We start from the raw sequence: 20,388 nt of genomic DNA, 5'->3' as shown, positions 1-20,388 counted from the left end.
GTGCAATTCCACCACTGAAGGGACATATATGTTTGGTGGTCTATCAACACTAGAGCTTGGAGTTGACCGTGATTTGGTTGTATTTGTGGAATTAGAGTTTGGAAAACTTGTATCCTTTGTGTATTAGGATACGCTAGAGCTTGCGGAGTATTTAGTATCGCACCTAAATACGGTTGTAGTTGTGCTGGTTGAAGGTGTGACTTTTGGTAGTTTATGGAGAGGTTGGTATTACATAACGTGTATGATTTTGGAATTGTGTATGACTGGTTGATTTATTAGCCAATCGTCTAGATTTGGAAAGGCGTCTATCTGTTGTCTTCTTAGGTAAGCTGCCACTACTGCCAAGCACTTTGTGAATACCCTTGGAGCTGTTCTTATTCAAAAGGGTAACACTTTGAACTGGTAGTGTTTTCCCTGAATGACAAACCTGAGGTATTTTCTGTGAGCAGGATGGATGGGTATGTGGAAATACGCATCCTTAAGGTCTAAGGCTGTCATAAAATCTAGTTTTTGTAGAAGTGGGATAACATCCTGTAAAATTACCATGTGAAAATGTTCTGATAGGATGTAAAGATTGAGGGGCCTGAGGGTGTCATCATTTTGGGGAATTAGAAAGTATAGTGAATAAAATCCTGTTCCTAGCTGAGACTGTGGAACTAACTCTATTGCTTGTTTGAGTAGTAGCGATTGGACCTCTTTTTGTAACAAAACTGTATGTTCTGTGGTTAGCTTGTGAAACCTTGGTTGAATAGTTGGAGGAGTGTTTGTCAATTCTAGGCAATAACCATTGCAGATAATTGATAGCACCCAGTTGTCCGTGTTGATATTTTGCCAATGTGTGTGGAACTTCTGTAGTCTTCCCACCACAAGAGAGGTGTGGAGTGGAAGGGAGTGAGGGAAATCACTGTTTGGCGTGTGTTGCAGGCTGTTTAGAGGTCTGGAATGTGCCTCTATTTCTAGAGTATTGTCCTCTATATGTGCCTCTAATTCCACCATGTTGGTACTGGGTTTGGTAGGCTGGTTTTGTTTGGGAGGTTGATGCCTCTGACAGTTGTGGTCTGAAACCACCTCAAAACTGAGTTTTACGAAATGACCCTCTATATAATGTAGAATAGAGTGCACCCACAGCTTTAGCTGTGTCCGAGTCTTTTCGTAGTTTTTCTATTGCTGTGTCTACTTCTGGCCCAAAATATGTTTTTTGTCGAAGGGCATGTTTAACACAGCCTGTTGTATTTCTGGCTTGAAACTAGAAGATCTCAGCCATGCATGTCTACGAATAGTGACTGCTGTGTTGACACTCCTTGCAGCGGTATCTGCTGCATCAAGGTCAGATCTTATTTGGTTATTTATAATAGCTTGCCCTTCTTCTACTACCTGTTGAGCCCTTTTTTGGTGCTCTTTGGGGAGATGCTGTATTATATCCTGCATCTCCTCCCAATGGGTTCTATAATAACAAGCTAGTAGTGCTTGTGAATTTGCTATTCTCCATTGGTTAGCTGCTTGGGACGTAACCCTTTTCCCTGCAGCATCAAAGTTTCTGCTTTTCTAACAGGAGGGGGTACATCTCCTGAGGACTGACTATTTGCTCTCTTTCTGGCAGCACTAACCACTGCTGAATCAGGTGGTACCTGATAGGTGATATAATCAGGGTCAGAAGTTGTGGGTTTGTATTTTTTTTTTCTATTCTAGGTGTTATCATTTGTGCTTTCACAGGCTCATTAAAAATTTGGTATGCATGTTTCGCTTTACCATGCCTGGTAGCATTGGGAGTCATTGGTACCTAGAATGAGTTGAGGATAATGTATTGAATAAAAAATCTTCCTCTAGTGGTTCTGTGTGCATTGTAACCCCATGACAGGCTGCAGCCCTAGCTATCACCTGATTATATACTGTAGTATCTTCAGGTGGAGATGGTTTAGAGGGGTAGCTGACTGGGTCGTTGCTTGGGATGGGATCAGGGTCGTAAAGATCTCATGGATCAACAGTGTCTTGTTGTGAGTTATACGAATGCATTGGTTTAGGACTTATCTGAGGAGAGGTAGGTAGGTGTGGAGAATGAGGAGAAGAAGACTGAGGAGGTGCTGGCTTCTCTTTCTGTTTTGGCACTTTAGCTGGGGGCTGCACAGTGTCCAATTCCTTCTGAAATGCCAGCTTTCTCTTTGTTTTTAAAGGAGGTGCTGTGATGATTCTCCCCGTTTCTTCATGGATGTGGATCCTGGACTGCCTCTCATCCATAATTTGAAGGGTTGGTTCAATCTCAGACTCCTCCTCAGAGGTTTTTTGGCTTTCTTTAAGTCTTTTTGAAAGTCCGTGTTCCTCTGTATATGAAATGTGATGTTTTTTCGGGATCGAAAATGATGAGGAAGGTCTCCGCTCTGAAACAGTTTTTCTTATTTTCGACTCCGAAAATTGTTTTCTACTGGAGTCTGAAATGGAGCTTTTTGTCGACTCTGAGGTCTTCGGAGGGGTGGCCTTTTTCGGTGCCGAACTCGAAGGTCCGTCATCGACAGTCTTTTTTTAGGCCGAGCCACGGCCTTCCGGCTGTGGCATACCAAAAGCCTTCTGTTTTTTCTTATGTGAGGGTGCAGGGGCAGACGTACTCACATGCTGGCCATCTGTGACGGGTCTGTCTCCCTCAGATTCGTGCTCTGACTCCGTATCTCGAACAGAGACTGCTGTCTGCAGTAGTTCTTCTTCTGTCTAAATGTTCTCCAGTCTTCAATGCCATTTCGAGATTTCTTGCTCTTTGGTCCCTCAGAGTCTTTTTCGATCGGAAGGATTGACAGGCCTTGCAGTTTTTCTCCCGATAGTCTGGAGAAAGGCAGAGGTGGCAAACCAGATGCTGGTCTTTGTATGGGTACTTCGCATGGCACAGAGGGCAGAATCGGAATGGATTCCGATCCATGAGGCTCTCCATGCGGTCGGCCCGAATAGGCCCAAGTTGGGCGCGTGCACCCCGAAGGGCGAACAAAGTTGTTTCCCAGAGGTAGTGCTGTGTCGATGGAAGCTGACTAACGCGATCGATACAATACCGACGAAAATACGTTTAAAAAAAAGTTTTCTGAATCGAAATCTCGGAGCGAGAGGAAACACGTCTGAACCCGACGGCGGAAAGAAAACAATCGAACAATAGAGTCGATGCCCATGCACAATAGAACCGAAGAGGATGAGTCACTCCATTCCGTGACTCTAAAAGGCTTCTTCGAAGAAAAACAACTTGTAACACTCTGAGCCCAACACTATATGTCGTAATCCATATTCATAGCATGTGTATCTGCATCTACACATGCCATCGAACATTTATATATATATATATATATATATATATACATACATATATACAAATACACAGAAATGGTGCGGAAGCAACACTGGAGATAGAGTGGTAAGAGGGATGAGCAACTGAATGCTGCTTAGCAGCAGAAAGCAACAACACTGATCAGAGAGAATGGGGAGAGTAACAAAGGAGCAAAGGAGATAAGAAGGATGGAAACAAAAACAAAAAAAGTAGAGCGGTGGGGTAAGAGAGTGGGAAGAGCAAAAAAAGAGTGAGGGGAAAGCATCCCAAAGGAGCAAAAGCAAGAAAACACAGACATGAAGTGCAAAATGAAAAAGAAAATTAGTTTCCTGAAGTCAGTCAAGGAAGGATACAAGACTCAAAAGGATGGTAAAGAAGCTATTTGTTTTTCTGCAGTTTTTATATAGCACGAACTCGACCCAAAGGTATTGGAGTGCTGTACTTGAGCACCAGGGCACATTAATTTTTTTTTAAGCACAGGAAGATTAAGAGATTTGCTCAGAATCACAGGATGTTGAGCCGATGCCGAGACTTGGACCTGGTGCCCCATAGTGTCACATCCTCTCCCATGGTCCATGGGAAGGCACACACAAGAAGAGGAAAAAAAAAGCCATTAAGTAAGCAAGCAAGCAAATGAGCTAGACAAGAAAATCAATTAAGCGTGAGCAGTGGGCTGACCCAAATCTCACTTTAAATTCTGGTATTGTACAGAATAGTTCTTTCCACAAGCTGTCTGCAGGTGAGACCTAAAAAAAACAGTAACAACTTACATCACAACTTAGACGTACAGGATATTATTTTGTTAATTAATGCCCTTTATTTAGAATACAAATATAAAAACAAGGTACTGGTTTAAAGGCAATTTTAAATGTACAGTGCCCTGCTTTTTCCAAATTGATTAGGATTACTAAATTTGGATACTAACTATAGTGACATGGTTCTGCGGAATTCTAAAACAGGCATTTAGACAGTTTGGTTTATGAAAATTAATGTAACGTGGGCAAATAATCAACGGCAAATGGTAACAGAGAAGATGATGCGGCAATAGGGAAGACGATGAGTTTTAGGGGGCAGGTAAGGTCGAGAAATAAAGGAAATGTAATCAGGTCTTCAAGCATGCATTTGTTTATTAATTAATAAAGCCACCGTAAGAAGTATAGAGAGTTGAAAAAACACTCAAGTTGGGGTCAGACCTTTGAAATGTCAGAGACAATCTTTAACCCCGAACGGCAGTAATTTATTGTACAGTCTTAACTCATGGCATTTAGGTTTTACTCTGACACAATCTATAATGCGATACAACATTATATCATATAAGATCTTGTGATTTTCTATTCTCCCCTCCCAACGTGGGCGTCAGGGGCATACAATGCATTAACCTATTACCTTGTTGTGATAGTCTTTGACATTCTGTGACATTTTTTAATGAGATACAAAATGGCATTTGCTGAATCTTTGTACAGTCTGCAGAAAATCGCACGATAAAGTATGCATTTGTATGTACTTTTGATATTGAAGAAGCGCATTAGTGATGGGGGAGATGCATAATGCAAATATTTTTCATAAAACGGAATGTGAACAGAAGTGTGCACTTCTGAAATTCAGTTCGAAGAGAAACAGAGCTCTGACTTCAACAACGAAGGATGATACTTAAGGAACTTAGAATTCACGCACGGGTCCTTTACACTTCAAAGGGCGTTTACAAAGGATCTGTATGAATCATTTCTTGCGAAGTATTCAGTTCTGCATCATATTTCTATGGAATGAATGAGGTACTAAAAAAGTGCTTCAGCTGTAGGTATGCAATTTGTGTTTTGGGTAGCCTTTTGAGCGTGCATATGAAATGGCAAAAGAAATACCAATTCATGACTTGATGGTTGCTGTCGTTGATAGCCAGGGGCAACAGGCCAACAATCCAGCAACTGTAACAGTCCAGAAAATAGAGAGTATTACCATTATGGTGATGCAGGCATCCTTAGTCCTTGATTACCCTTCCTTGCGTAGGGATCCATTACAAATGACATGGAGCACACTGGCTTATACCAGAACTACCAGTCCATGGACCAAGGAAGCAATGCATCCCAAATTTTAAGAGGATAACCCTTTCCCGGCCACCGATAGCAAATCAACCCCCTCTGCCTCAAATGTCCTCTCCTTCGTACCCCTTTTGCTTAAAGTGCATGACCATCCAAACTCAGAAAATGCCATCTAAACAGACGCAACATAGACAGCAGTTCTGTTCCATTACAAACTTCCACAATCTAGGAAAAATGATCAAATGTACTTCAGTAGTTAAGCTCCTTCAATACAATTAAAACAAGCATTTGCAATGCAATAGGTCACACATTTGTTTAAGTTAGAGCTAATGGCGTTGTAAATGCATAACTGACCTTTTCTTGCCACATAAATTGGTCAACCCTGCCGCATTATTTGGCCCTCTCTTCCTCATAATTACAGTGGCCCTGCACATAACCAAAACACTTCCATTAACCTTCTTCCTCTATCTGCAGCAGAAAATGAAAATATTGCCATTAATTATTATAGTTATTTATTATTTTGCCCCCCCCCCCCAACCTAGTATGGGGACCCAGAGATGACATAGACAGAAAGGGCAAGTAGTGTTATGGGAGGGGGAAGGGTTAGGGTAGGGGGGAAGGGGAAGGGGAGGGGATTAGGGAGTTTGAGCAGGCTTCTGGCTGCCCAAGGCAGCATTATTCACTCACACTCGCCTGCTGCAGGGGTCGCACAAGGTCTGTACAGATGCCAGCAGCTCTTGCAGCAGCAAAGACCGACCCAGAAATACTGGGTCCACAGTTTGCAGATGGATAATTCTGGACCCAGTGAAAATGTAATTACGGTTTGTGGAACTTCACTCCAAGTTATCGCTCCCACTGAAATACCCCAACTAGTAATTAGGGCCTAATTGATGTTTACATTTGTACAAATTCAACACATCTGTTATGTTTCACAAGGAAGTCAAATCTAACATGAAATAACATGCTGCCATCTCTTTCAGTTGGTTGGGACTTTAGATTTTTCCTATCCACCCCTCAACGTACAAGAACACATTTAAGACTCTTACCTAAACAATCTGTTCAGTTTACTTTTATTCATGTGGTTCTGAGATTCAGGTGAAGGTTTTCTTTATTCAGAGCTTTGTCATTAAGCCACTGTCACTGCAAGCGGGTTGACCTCAAAAAGCATGTGCTATCTTTCCAATGTCCACTATCGTGCCTTGGCTCTGGTGTCCAGTAAGGTCCTGTAGGGGATGCTGTGCAGTGCGCAGGCGTGGATGGGGCATACATTTTTTTAAATAATCATAAGGACAATCTCAACCCATCTCCCTCTTTATGGGGTGGGGAGGGACTGGCGAGGGACTGGCGGGGGGGATAGGATGTGGCGTAAGAGCCAGAGTTGCCGACTGTGTAACTGGGAACCAGGTAGGAGTCTCAGCGCCGGCTCAACATATTGTGATTCTGGGCAAATCACTTACTCTCCCCATGCCTAACAAAAAACATGAGGGTGTCCTTGTGTAACGTAACTGATGTTCACGTAAAGTGATCAAATACCTTTGGGGTGAGTTTGTGCAAAAGAAAATTTTAAAAATGCATAAAGAAGAAGCCCAAAATGCAAATGCACACCTGGTTTGCCATTCGGATGCAACACTACTTCATGGAGCCTACGTTGCCTGCAACATTACTGTAACAGGCATCAAGCACAGTCCACACTTCCATGTCTGTTCCACTGTGCCAATGCTCTGACTTGTTTTAACACAACTCCCCCTACCTGTCTATATCATCACACTACAATAACTCCCCAGACATTTTAAACCATGTTACCGACAGAGTCTCTAAGGGATATATAAAATTTTGTTTGACATCTTCCTGCTTGAAAGGTGCCCATTTAAACAGAGACTTATGTTACAGCATCACAGATCGAAAGTGGACCATTAAATGCCCTTCAATTTGTGCCAGCAGTTTGCTAATTCCACAATCTGTTCACGTTAGTCATGGAGATTGCCATACTCCGGGACCAAACCCCTATCATGCATTAAAATATTAGAAATAATCTTGTGTCTCTAATAATTCTATGTGAAACTAAATGCAAGAAAACAAGAACGTAGGAATTTAGCTACCAAAGGAAACGTAAGGATCTTTATCATAATGATGTAAGCCTTAGTTACCTTCTTCGAACCAATCCATAGAAAGTGATGAGGATTATTCAGCAGGTTTACACTAACAACATATTTTTTTTTTAACCAATCCCCAATGGGCGTGTATAAACATAAGGACTTTGCCAGTCAAGCGGGTTCATATTTGCAAGCTAGGAAAGACGCAGGAATTCTCAAAACATAGCTGCAGATCAGCCTATGGGGCTCGGACAGCGAGCCTTTGCCAAGAATGAATAAACAAGCAGTGGCACAGGAAGGACAGCGGCAATGACGAGAGGGAGTGCGAGTGAGGAGGCAACAGATGGCCAGAGATGGCCAGCAAAAAGGATTATTTAGAACAAGCAGCAATGAGGGTGTTTTTGTTTTATGATCTCGGTCTTTGAATGCTTAGCAATCGTATCCAAGATCACAGGCTCATTTACAGCCCTGTTTCCTGAAACAGTGTTGAAGCGAAGCTAAGCTGAGAGCAAGAATGCTCTGCAAATGAAAAAGGAAGCTTTGCTGAATACGACTAGGAAACTAAGAAAAAAAAAAAACAAAGAAAAGATAAACACAAGAAAGCACAATTATACAGTAGTTGGTCTCTGCTCCCAAAGATCACAAGGAGGGACAAAGAGGCATGCCTTACCACTAGCAAGCAAGGATTTTTAAATGACACTGAAACGAACAAATTAAATGGCTTTAAGCCCACAGAAGAAGTATACTTAGAAGTATACAAGAGGTTGTACGCTTACGTTCGACCTAACAATCTAGCAAGAAACTATTATTTTGTTTTTTTGTCCTCACCCATTATTGAAGCAGTACAGATAATGGAGGGAGGAAAGATGTCTACCATGGAGTAGTGTGCAGTGTGGGAGCATGCATTGGTCCATTCCTGACTATCTCTCTCTCTCTCTGGCTGCCACTGAGAGAAAATTACCTGCATTGGTTCTTAAAAGGCCTTTCAGAATAATCTAAATGTGGGGAAATTAGAGGAATTATCAAGGCTCCTTCCTTCCGATATCCCAGTACCTGTCATGTACTCCAGTGATGATTCTCGGGCCCGCATATTTTTCAAAATATACAGGAAACAGCCATTATAGCTGCGCACCACAGAGGCATATTAGGCTGAGCATACCCAACTCTTTAAAACGTAAGGCTACCTCACTGAAGATGTGAAATGTCAGACAGTCTAAGTTACTCAGAGTAAAGCAAGGCAACCTTTCAATCTCATGCTCAATCTCTCTAAAATAAAGTACTGGCCCTATCCCATGTTTAAAACCCCGAGTTTAATCCTGCCTCTCTGATTCTGCCAAACAGTCTGCCAATTTCCTTAGTGTTGTCCTTGCTTGTCATCTAATTCACATCAACTTCTCTTCAAACTCCTTAGTAAGAGAATGCAATTTCTTTAACTTTCATTCCCCCATTCAGGCGTTGGTCGTGTCACACCTGAATGAATCTTTCATCCATGACAGTGGTAAAAGTCCCAAAGTAAGGTGCGCCGCTACACTTTAGATCGACAAAATGGCAATCAATTGATTGTCGTTACCTGGCTTACATTCCGTGGCCAAACTTGCTGTGAGAATGCTGCAGCATCACATTTTCCATCTCAACAATAAACTCAGCACACAGCAGCCAACCTTTCCTTTGCATCCATAGCAAGCTTTTTATTAGAAATGTCCCCGCTAAGAAATAGATTAGGACACACATCAAATGATCTCCATCTCTTCCTACCCTATGAATTCCCTTCGATTACTCACACCTTTAACTACCATCATCAAACAGTTTATTTCAGGCATTGCCCATAAAACACATAAAAACAGCATCTTTAAGTAAACTCTCTTGCTATATTGTAACAATGTATTTAGTTTTTTCTTCTTTCATCTACAACACTCAGATGCTTGGGCTAGGCTTACAAACCTGAGTGGTGGTACAGGGCTCAGGACATCAGCGAGCCCATCCCCTTGAACAATTCACTGAAGATAAAATACTACTTACAATGTTAAAGCCAAGACAATGTTGTGATTTTTAAAAACAAAATGCATGTACTTTCCCAGAGTTGGGTGAACTGCTGGTGGTTAGATCCTCCCTTCAAAGAGACTACAGATTACCTTTCAATATATAAAATATCAAAGTGTAGGAATTTAACACACTCGTTGTTGTATGGTGTGATTTATATATAATTCAGCCAGGGCATGGAATGCTGAATATTACTTTTAAGTGAAAAAAATATTCTTTAGTATCTGGGCTGTTTACTGAAGTAGACAACAGTCACAGGAGCTGGAACGGTTACTCTATGGGAAGTCATATTTGAACATTTCCTTAATTGCAGGAATCATAGTCAATGAAGAACAGGTCTTGTGCACCCCAAAACATTACAAACATTGACAGTAAGGGACAGATCACCAGGTTATATTTCAATGCAAAAGAAGGAGGGACTCAACAATGTTGATACTAGCTTTGTTTGGTGGTGAAATATAGCTAAAATATAGTGGATTACAACAAGTATATCAGTAAAGAAAAGCAACATAGGCAGCGCTTTGTAAACCAGAGTGAATATTTGAAATACATTATGCAAAAGCAGATATATTTTTAAAGAAGCAAGTGAAAATGGGAGTTTAGAAATGTTCTCACTATTAAATTTTCACTCTATTAAAACAGCATACATTTCACTGAAACAGTCACTGAATGAGGTTTTGGATTCTTCCCCGAAGATGTTTTGCATAGAAATAGAAAACTGAGCAATTGTAAGGTATACTGCACACATGTTTATGTCATGAGTCACCCCCATAACAGCTCATGGAACGTAAGAACCCCAAAGTCACCAATATATCATTCAGAGACTGAGCTGAAATAGCCCTCAAATAGAATATGTTACTGTACTCACTTTGACAGTTCATAGTTTACGGAGGAAACAAACGTCAATGCTCTTAAGCAGTTGATTTCACATTCCATTTCAGGGACAATACCAAGATACAAGAACAATTTGCTGACCTTAGAGGTAACTTCGTGGCTTGTATGCATGCATTTTTTAAACTGTACATACACCGTGCATGACCACATGATTGCTTCTTCTAGATTTATCAATGATCAACTGGCAACTAAGAGAATCACTGTTTTTAGTGTTTGGAAGACTTGAAATAACTTCAACAATTCTCAGCATTTTGACAGTTGTTTGTTTCTGGAATGGCCACAAAATGTGTTGAAAAGCTGGCCCTCTATTAGAGTGGTTCTTAACCTTTTGACTTCTGCAAATTCCCAATTAATCATTACCGGAATCCGGGGACCCTCAAGGTGTCACTACTGGAAGCTGGGGACCCTGGCCTAAACAATTTCAATGATTGAACTGCAAACCAATACACAAAAATACACGAACACACATTCATCAAATACACAAATGATGAAATATTTTAATTCCCAAATAAATATTAATAAAAAATTAAAAAAAGAAATTAACAGAAAAGTTGGAGCTTTTTTTAAATTCAATTGAGGTCATCGTTTGGTCATAATATATTCTGTTTGATATGCAGTTGTACTGCTTCCACAGGTCAACCTGAGGATACCAACTTAATATTTGTGCCTCCAATTTCAAATTCCTTCACATTTACAAAACATTTTTTTTAATTACATTTTTAATTTTGATTCTTATTAAATACACTTTATTAATCTTTTAATATTTAATTTTCTAAGCAGTCACGGTCCTAGTAGGCATTGCAGAATCCCAGGGGGGTTTGGCCACAGTTTAAGAACCTCTGCTCTTTCACAATTGCTCATGCTGCCTTGCATACATATTTTAATAAGTATTGCAGTAGATTTTAAAAGACAATTAAAGCGTGAATATGGATGTGCTGTTGTAGCGTGGCAAGGTACAATGTAGGTGACAAATTAAAATACAATTATATTTTTAGGGTTTGCATTTCTTTTGTTCTCCTCATAGAATGCAAATTCCATAGTAATGAGCACAATTACATCAAACAAATAAATAAACCATTCAATGAAATATGATGTAGTAGAATAACAAAATCATAATACATGTCCATATATTTGGATAATGGAGACTATCATGATGCTACCGAAGAATTGTAATCAAGCTAGGCAATTAATACATTTCTTACAAGGACCACGTTTGTGTCTGTACCTCGATCAATACATTCTGCTTGGAGTTTTGTGTAGATAAATTGGCAAATACTATTAGATCCTAGTGAATAGATTGATGTGACAACTGCAATTGCGCTGAGCTTTCTTAAATGTCTTTTATATATTTATCATGGTGTCTGGTTAAAGCAACTCCACCAATGCAAGACCACACATCTTTATTTAGAAGCTTGAAGTTCTTCAATCGCTACCTCCTAGCTGTACACTGTATTTAACCACCGATCACTCATGCACCCAGAAACAGGAGTCATAATCAGGCATTCACACTAAACTGCAATATACTCAAACACCATCAGGCGCATTGAGGATACGGTGTACCCCACGTCTAGGTTTAAGTAGGACATGTGCCAATCACTTCAGCGATCGTAACTATTTGAAAAGCTCGAAGGAAATGTAGTGTCACCAGATGTCCTCATGGAAGGAATGGTCCTGGGGCATTTCCGCATGCATTTTTTGTACTGCAAAAAGGGGTGGGTTAATGCTGCCTGAATAAGAATGTAAATAACTTCACACTAAAACTGTAGCATACTATCATTGCAGTGCTCTATTTGGTTGTACAGTTATTAACACACTAAAATAATGAAATTGTTAAGTAAAATACTACTAGTGGTACTTCAGACAAGCATTGGGAAAGCTAATAGGTGTTGCCTATCACTAGCACTGGCAAAATAAAGCATGAAAACATGCACGCGCATTCATCGTGATGCTGCTGGCAGCTGTGTCTTTGTGACATATCATCATTGCGTATGCAAGCACATCCATGATGACATTCACACGCGAGGACTCTATTTTTTTCTTTTTATTATTTGATTGACTGTCAGAAGATGTGGACATCTCTTGGAGTAGTAAATAAAAATAATGCAACTTTACTTAGACCGCACAAAAAGTTTTTTTGTTTTTTTTAAGAAATGGAGCACTCTGGCAACAAATGGCAGATGTCTGGCCCCTCAGAAAATGTGAGAAAAAAAATATTTTAAGAATCATGAGGGGTTTAGGAGCAACGGAGGAGCGAGGGGGCAAAGCAACAATGGACAGGTTTTAGGCTGGGCAGAATGAATAGAAAAACTGTAAAAGAAAAAAAAGTTGTGGTGTGTGATGCTATGGCCAGGATCAGTGAGAAAGAAGCAACAATCTTCGGGTGTGGAGAAAAGCAGCACACAAGGGCACGTGCGAGTTGAGATTATGAATTTGTAGAGCGCACAAATGCCCGTGGGCATCTCGCTGCTGCCTGCTGTCTGAAAGACTGAAATGCTGCCTCAGTCAAGTGCTACAAAGGATGAGTAAAGAGCCAAGTTTTTAAAAGTTTCCTGAATGATAATTTGGGCTGGTTCCTTAAGTGCCATGGCATTTGGTTCCAAAGGCAGAGGTGTAATAGGAAAAACTCCTACCACACCAGCAGGGAACACTATGCTTCCTTGCTGTTGATGATCCGAGACTTCTAGGAGGGATGTGACAAGCAATCTAATTTTTGAGAGGGGCAGAGCCTGGTTGATAAAGGAGTTTGTGAGCAATACAAAGGGATTTAAAAACTACTCTTTTATTAATAGGAAGCCAGCGTAGTAAATCTCTGGCCCTTGAGAATGATTCGAATTTCCTTAGGTTCTTTAGATGTTGTATGGCAGCATTTTGGCCTCTAATCTTGTTAAAATCCCTGACTGGGCCCCAGCACATAGGGCATTCAACTAGAGATACCACAAGTTCTCAGCGGATCGTAAGGTAGGAAAGGAAGGAATTTCTTCACAATTTTTTAGGTGAATAACAAAAAGATGTTAACTGATTACTCTGATCCATAAAAGAAAGTTTGGGATCAAAGATGACACCCAGATTTCTCACTTCAGTCACTGGAGTGAGCGGAGGTCCGAGAGACTGGGGCCACCAATAGGAATTCCATAAGGATGAATCTAGTCCGAAGGGGAGCATCTCAGTCTTCTCAGAATTTAGCTTTAAGCAATGGGTAATCATCCAGTTGACTACTGCGAACATACAGTTTTTAAAACGCAAGGCTACCTCACAGATGTTGATGATGTGTATCACAATTTAGATATCATCTGCATAGGAATCTGTAGTGAAACCAAAATCCCTTATCAGTTTCAGAAGGGGAGCTATATGAATATTAAACAAAGTAGGGTTAAAAGAAGACCCCCGTGGAACCCCGCAGGGAAGTGTAAAAGGCTTAGACGTGAAGTCTCCCCAAAAGACTGATTGTTCCCTTTTATCAAGAAAGGAACCAAGCAAATTTTACCATTGAATCCTGTAGGCCTATGTCTGCCAATCGACTCTTAAGAATAGAATGACTCACTGTGTCAAAGGCGGCAGATAGGTCTAGTAGGATCTCTGCAGCCTTCCCACCTTTATCCAGAATGTCCCTCACCTGCTCTGTCCCTGCTATTACGGCTGTTACCATGCTGTGAGGTTTATGGAAGCCAAACTGATCATCGTCCAGGATACTGTTCTGGTCAAGATATTAAGTGAAAGAGATGTTAAGATGAATTTCCAGGACCTTTGCCAGCAAAAGAAGGCAAGACATCGACCGATAGTTTGTGTTCATGGGGCTCCAGAGATACTTTTTTCAGTAAGGAAGAAGGGAAGCCCTTTTCCAGTCCAATTGGAAAATACTATTTTTCAGGATTGAATAGAGAGGCCATCTGGTGGAGTACCTTTGCTGGACCTGAGTAGGATGGAGATCCGGCTTTAGTAATACAAACATATTTGGCCACTCGATCGGCTGAGAGAAGAGGGGACTCACTGAAGGTTGGGAGGGCCGAGTCTATGTTAGCTGCCTTTAGATAGAGAGTCCGTTCTAGTAATGCTGCTAACTGCCTAAACTTTATTTTTTTTTAAATCAGCTAGGCTTTCGTTGAGTAAGAGGTGCTCTCTAAACTGCAAGAAGGGTGGACAGTTCTCTGGGTGAATTTGTAGCAGACAGAATTGTTTCGGTAAAAAAGGCTGATTTTTCAGTTTTACTCATTTTTTTATACTCCTTGATGAGCAATTTATATTTGGCTTTATTTTCCAGACACTAAACGATTCTCCACGATTTTACCTGCTGTCTACAGCTCTTTTTCATATCTCTTAGCTTAGGTGAAAAACAAGGGGCCGTGATACAAGGTTTATGTGATTTCATCTTCTTCCACTGGGACACCTTAATAACTGCATTGCTCATTCAGTTTGCATAGCTGGATACCGATATGTTTGTATCTGTAGAGAAAGAGCGTTGAGAGGCCTCAAGAATACCAATCAGCTCTCGGCTTTTCCCCCAGGACCTAACCCATTAAGTCACTGATAAAGTAGGTGTTGAGGGTTGCTAGCTTTGGTGTGGAAACAGAAGTGCAGCGCTGTGTGGTCGGACCAGAAAACTTCAAGAATATCTTTCAGCTTAAGCCCTGAGAAGTTAGAAAAAATACCATTCAGTGGGTGGCCTGCCACATGCGTGGAAGCGTTCACCAGTTGTCTCAGGCCAAAGCTCAAGAGGTTATCACAGAGTGTTATGATGATCTTCTAGGTGGAAAATAAAATTCCCCAACACAGTGAAGTTTCCAAAGTGCACACTGCCTTCTGAAAAAAATCTGAAAGAGATTCTAGATACCTACTTCTGGGAGCAGGTGGGGGGTCTGTAGAGCAAAAGCCCACAAAGCATAGTATTATGGTTGTCTTTACGGCAAAAAGATAGGGCTTCACAGTCTGCAATGACTTCTGATTTGGAGGTAATCTTTTAGTCTTCTCTGTGTATAATTGCTAATCCTCCCCCGTTTACCCACTCTGTCCAATCTACTTATTACGCAGACTGATGGGAGAGCCCCAGCTAGGTCAGGGGCTGAAGCATCACCAGCTCAGGTTTCAGTTACAAAGGCAATGTCGGGCCCACAGAGTCAAGGTAGTTAATTAGTTCGTTTTTATGCTTAATCATAGACCGAGCGATGAGAAGTAAGCAATTTTAATTATAATTATAATTCTGCAATCTAGGGGGAGCATTAGTGTTATCCACAAAGTAGTCTAAAACAGATTCAGGTTGACACATAAGCTGGCAAGACTCACAGACATTGCTATCCAGTAAAAAGTTAAAATGCCTACAACAAGAAGGCTTACCTCCTGTATTTAAAGAAAGTAAAGAATCTCTAGAGTATGCAAGAAAAAGGCAGAAATCCTGGCGTGTGGCGCAATCCGGGCATGGACAAGTGTGGACAGGCTTGCCTTTAGTATCCCTTTGGCTCGCCAGTGGTGCGCCCGCTGCGTGGACGCGCTGTTAAGGACAAGAAATAGGCCACCGGGTGAATAGGGGGAATGCCTGAGGGGTGAGTCCAAAGGCGGCTTCTGACGATCGTAGATCGGTAAAATAATAAGTGGCATAATTAAGCAACCCCTCAGGCCTCCGACAGCTCCTAGCAGAGGCCCAGATACTGGTAAAAGAAAATAAAGCTAAAATAATAATGAGAAATAAAACACATAAAACCATTAATATGGGTCCATGACCCCACTACAATATGGCATCCAAAACCTAAAATGAGCCAGGCAACTCCTGAAAATGGCATGTCATGCCTACAAGGAACCAAATCTGGACTGTCTAAATCTTTCAAGGAGGCAACGTGGACACGCTGTGATGGGCAGGAAATAGGCCACCGGGTGAATAGTGGATGTGCCTGAGAGGCATGTCCAAAGACCGCTTCTGCTGATCATAGAGTGGTAAAAAAACAAGAGGTGAAATTAACATTCCAAACTGGGGTCCAGTAACCCCTCAGGCCTCTGCCAGCTCCCTAGCAGAGGGCCAGATACTGGTAAAAAAACAAATAAAGCTAAAATAATAGTAAGAAATAGAACACATAAATTGGGAGAAACAATGAACGAACTAGTGTAGGGCTGCAGGAGGAAGGATCAATGCAGAGCACACAGTTATTTCAGAGGAAGCCGCACACAAGAGATAGCAAGAAAACACAGGCAACTCTCTTGGCGTGATGAAGGAAAAAGAAAGACGTAACTCTATGAATATAAGAAATAGAAGACACAAGACACCCCATCAAAATGATGGTAAAGAAGCTATGCTCAGGGTAGGGACAAAAAACAAGATCAGGATAGAAAGCCATTGGATAAGAAGCAAACAAATGAGAGAGACAATGAAGCCAACCAACAGTAAACAATAAGCTGGTTCTAAGTCCACAAGTTTTTGATATGATCCCCAAGAGGTCTTTCGAAAACAGAGGGCTAAAAGTAAAGACCTAAAAACTGAATAGGCAATAAGAATAAGTATGGCAAATAATTCTCAGAATGAAGTCACTTTAAGATTTGTGCCTTCAAGCCATGAACATAAATCAACAAAACAGCAAATCTAGTCAGTAAAACAGATCAACAATTAAAGTAAAGCCTTTGTTTTCCCAAGTGTTACCGACCCCTTAACATAAAACATACCTGTTGCTGGACTGGAACTTGTTGTACTACTTGTGTGGGCACTCCGGACTGGCCAGCTACTGATGTCTGTAAAGTTACTGTCGAACCTGTGTCCGACCCAGTCTCTGACGTCTGCATGGCAGTTTCTAAAGAAAATTAAATTGGGAATCAAATTTAGACAATGAGTGCTGTAAGATCAACAACTTACACCTTTTCCTACATATCTGTGTCTGCCCTAACAGCACAGAACTATAGCACAAAACATTACTGATAAGAACATATGACCCTTAGCAGAACAGCATACCAAGGAGACGGGCAAAGTACAACAATGGAGGACTACCATAACAAGGCAGTAAGAAGGTAAATAGAACCATAACATGAATGACTGGGGTATTTACAAACATTAAAAGAAATGTATATTTATCGGGATGTCCTGGATGTCACAGGGGTAGTTGTGGTAATAATGTGCCTATCACACATGCCACACATTTAGGCCCTTTGGCTGTCATCACTAGTGGCCGTGTTGAAAGTAATGCCGCAAGCTACATTTGTAATTGGAACTGGGAGTACCAGAGGGCTTCGTTTGGCTTCTAGTAACCAAAGCATGCCAAAAGTTGTTGCTCCAAGCATTTGATCCGTTAAAATGATCTAGTCGTCTTTTCTGAAGCTTTACCAGCTGAGGCATCTAAGCCTATGTCTGCACTGATGACCTTTGTTCTGACCCTGATTGTGAAACAGGACTCCTAATGCCTGCATTAAAATGTCTAAAACCCTTGATTATTTCAAAAGGATTCATGACTACTCTAATAAGCTTGCCTGCACAACACATGCTACAGCAAGGCCATTTCTAAGCAATATGCAGTCAACTTTGCTTGCTGCTCCTGCTCACTGCTACTCTTACCATTCGAATAATCTTGTATCTGCTTTAAAGCATGCCTGCATTTACAAGAGCTTTCATTTACCAGTAGGTAGTTATAGTTAGGACCATATTTCTATATAAAAAGCATTTTTTGACTTGCCTTTATCTTTAGTGTAATTTGAAGAATCTTCACAAACTTTTTTAAAAAAAGTGTGCCGGTGATGCTTGTTGAGCATTGAAAGCTTTGGGGTGTTCTCAAGCAGCGGCTGAGAAAAAGCGAGGGGATGGGCGGGGCGGGTGTTAAAAAAAAGTGTGTTTCCCATGTTAATTCCAGTTCTAAATTCTAATGTTAATTAGACTCTTAAGACATGCCTACAGCCCGAATTGCTGAATGGAAATACACCAAATTTGGCTGAAAGGTAGCTGTTGCTCCACAGATGGCCTTTTCTTATTTGGTGTAAATCCGTTGAGTAGTTAACGAGAAATTAAGGAAAATCCAAAGTTATATAACGAGGGTCGCAAATAATTTGTGACTGACACAACTATTCACGAATGTGCGCATGAAAGAGCTGTAACTGGCTGGCCACAACCTAAACAGAAAGTTGCTGCCACAATTTTAAGGTCCCGGGAGATGATCCTCAGGCCTGAAAAGCAAAATGAAAAGTAGCATTAGGGGTCAGAGTGCTGGTACCCTGACCCTACCGGTGTGATATAGAGGGGATGTGAGGGTCTAATGATGGATTTAAAATGTTTTTTTCACCATGCATGATATTTGTGAATATGCTGCGACACTCAGTGCAGCCCCCATGTAACATCACAATGAATTTGGGAATATTTGTGAATATTTGAAAATGAGCCAAAAAATGTTTATCAACACAGACTCATTCATACACTAATGCATTGACTCATAGATGCAGAGACTCATGCAGCCACTCAGACACTTATGCACCCATCCACTTAGAACCACTCATAGACTCACCCATCCACTTTCACACCCAATCAGACACTCACGCACCCACTCATAGATCCACTGAAAGAGATAGGCCATGCGGCCATATCCCGCTGCTCAGGGCCAAAGGCCATGTGTCGCAATGGCTGGATTAAAGTATAGCAATTAAAATTACTTTACATTAAAAAAAAAAACATAGAAATTCACTTAACAAAAACAAAGGTTACAGGGATGTTATAGCTAGGTTCTAAATTTTCTCGTACAAAACCATAGAAATTCAGCAGTTATAGGTAGAGTTCTTTCAAGTAACTATAACTTGCGCCCTAATGAAAGTATAACTCGCGTCTTTGCCATGCACAGCTAATTATTCCTCATATTATCCCATCGATGACACCTTTTATGGCATCTTTGATACTATCACTGCAACATTTGCAATAAAATTATTGATGAGAAAACTGTACATGGCGAGGGCGCGAGTTATAGTTACCTTAGGGCGTGAGTTAAAGTAACCTGAAATAACTAACTATAAAACTGCTGAATTTCTATGGCTTTGTACGAGTAAATTCAGAACTTAACTATAACGTCCCTGTAACCTTAAATAGAACATGTGCCCCCCCACTAAGCTCAGTGTTGCCATCAATTATGTCGTTTGATATGTTATCCGTGATGCCATCAGTTATGCCACTGAACATGTCATTAGTGGTGCAGCCTGTGAGGTCATAAGCAGGGCATGGTGAGGGAACAAATTTTAGTGAGCCGAGTAAACTGTAACTGGTAAATTTCAGTTGTTTTTTCCTTATTTTAAAATGTTACATTTTGACTGAATTTTTCATCTAAATATAACATTACTTTAATCTGTTTTTTTCTGTGAATTTCTGAGGTTTTCTAATGTAAAGTAAGATATTACCATACCTAACTATAACTTCAGTTTAACATTTGTTTTTCTTCAATGAATTGCTAGTTTTTTTTTAATGTAAAGTGATACCTTATTACCATGCCCAACCCCTCTACTGCAATCAGGCCTTGCAGCCCCCCACATGCGCCCAACACATCCAACTGGCCATTTGCAGTGGGGGGTTGGCCACCAGACCTGCGCCCAACTCTACTGTGGGTGACCAATCTCAAATCCTTTTTTTTTTTTTTAAATACTTTTGGGCCCAGGGTCCTTTGGGACCCCTCTACAAAAAGGAATGGATCAGGTATACCCCTAACCTACCCCCTTATGTGGTATTTTTGAAACATCCCAAATCAGTGGTTTCTACAAATAATGTTGAACTTATCATTTATAGCTCAACTTCCTCAACAACCAACAGATGACGGCAGGATTAGTAGCTCTGTTCATTAGAGATTCATCACCAGGAAATGCTGCGCAAGGAATTACTTCCTGCTATGGCACGGTCTCTTATGAGACCATGAGATTGGTTTATCCCTATTTTGCAGTGGGAACAGCAATTATATCCAGATATCATTACATACTTGGGTATATGGCCATATTATACATCAAATGACTAGAGTATATTCAACATACATATGCACCACTGTATCCTTCTAAACGACCACAGTACACGAAATATCCTTGTCTTCCTGTTTTGTCTAAC

At 40.9% G+C, this 20,388-nt stretch overlaps 1 protein-coding gene across 4 annotated transcripts in view; it reads right to left on the bottom strand.

Annotated features, from left to right (window-relative positions):
* RFX3 (regulatory factor X3) overlaps positions 1 to 20,388 on the bottom strand; it is a 555,440-nt gene that overhangs the window by 314,844 nt on the left and 220,208 nt on the right. For all 4 annotated transcript variants that reach the window (XM_069228385.1, XM_069228414.1, XM_069228395.1 and 1 more), the window contains one exon: positions 17,004 to 17,128. In XM_069228385.1, the coding sequence (XP_069084486.1) occupies positions 17,004 to 17,128 (125 nt within the window). The remainder of the gene's footprint in view (positions 1 to 17,003; positions 17,129 to 20,388) is intronic.

This window comes from Pleurodeles waltl, chromosome 1_1 (assembly GCF_031143425.1).
Source record: "Pleurodeles waltl isolate 20211129_DDA chromosome 1_1, aPleWal1.hap1.20221129, whole genome shotgun sequence".
NCBI lineage: Eukaryota > Metazoa > Chordata > Amphibia > Caudata > Salamandridae > Pleurodeles > Pleurodeles waltl.
Note: the sequence above shows the minus strand (reverse complement) of the source record. Positions and strands in the feature narration are given on the sequence as shown.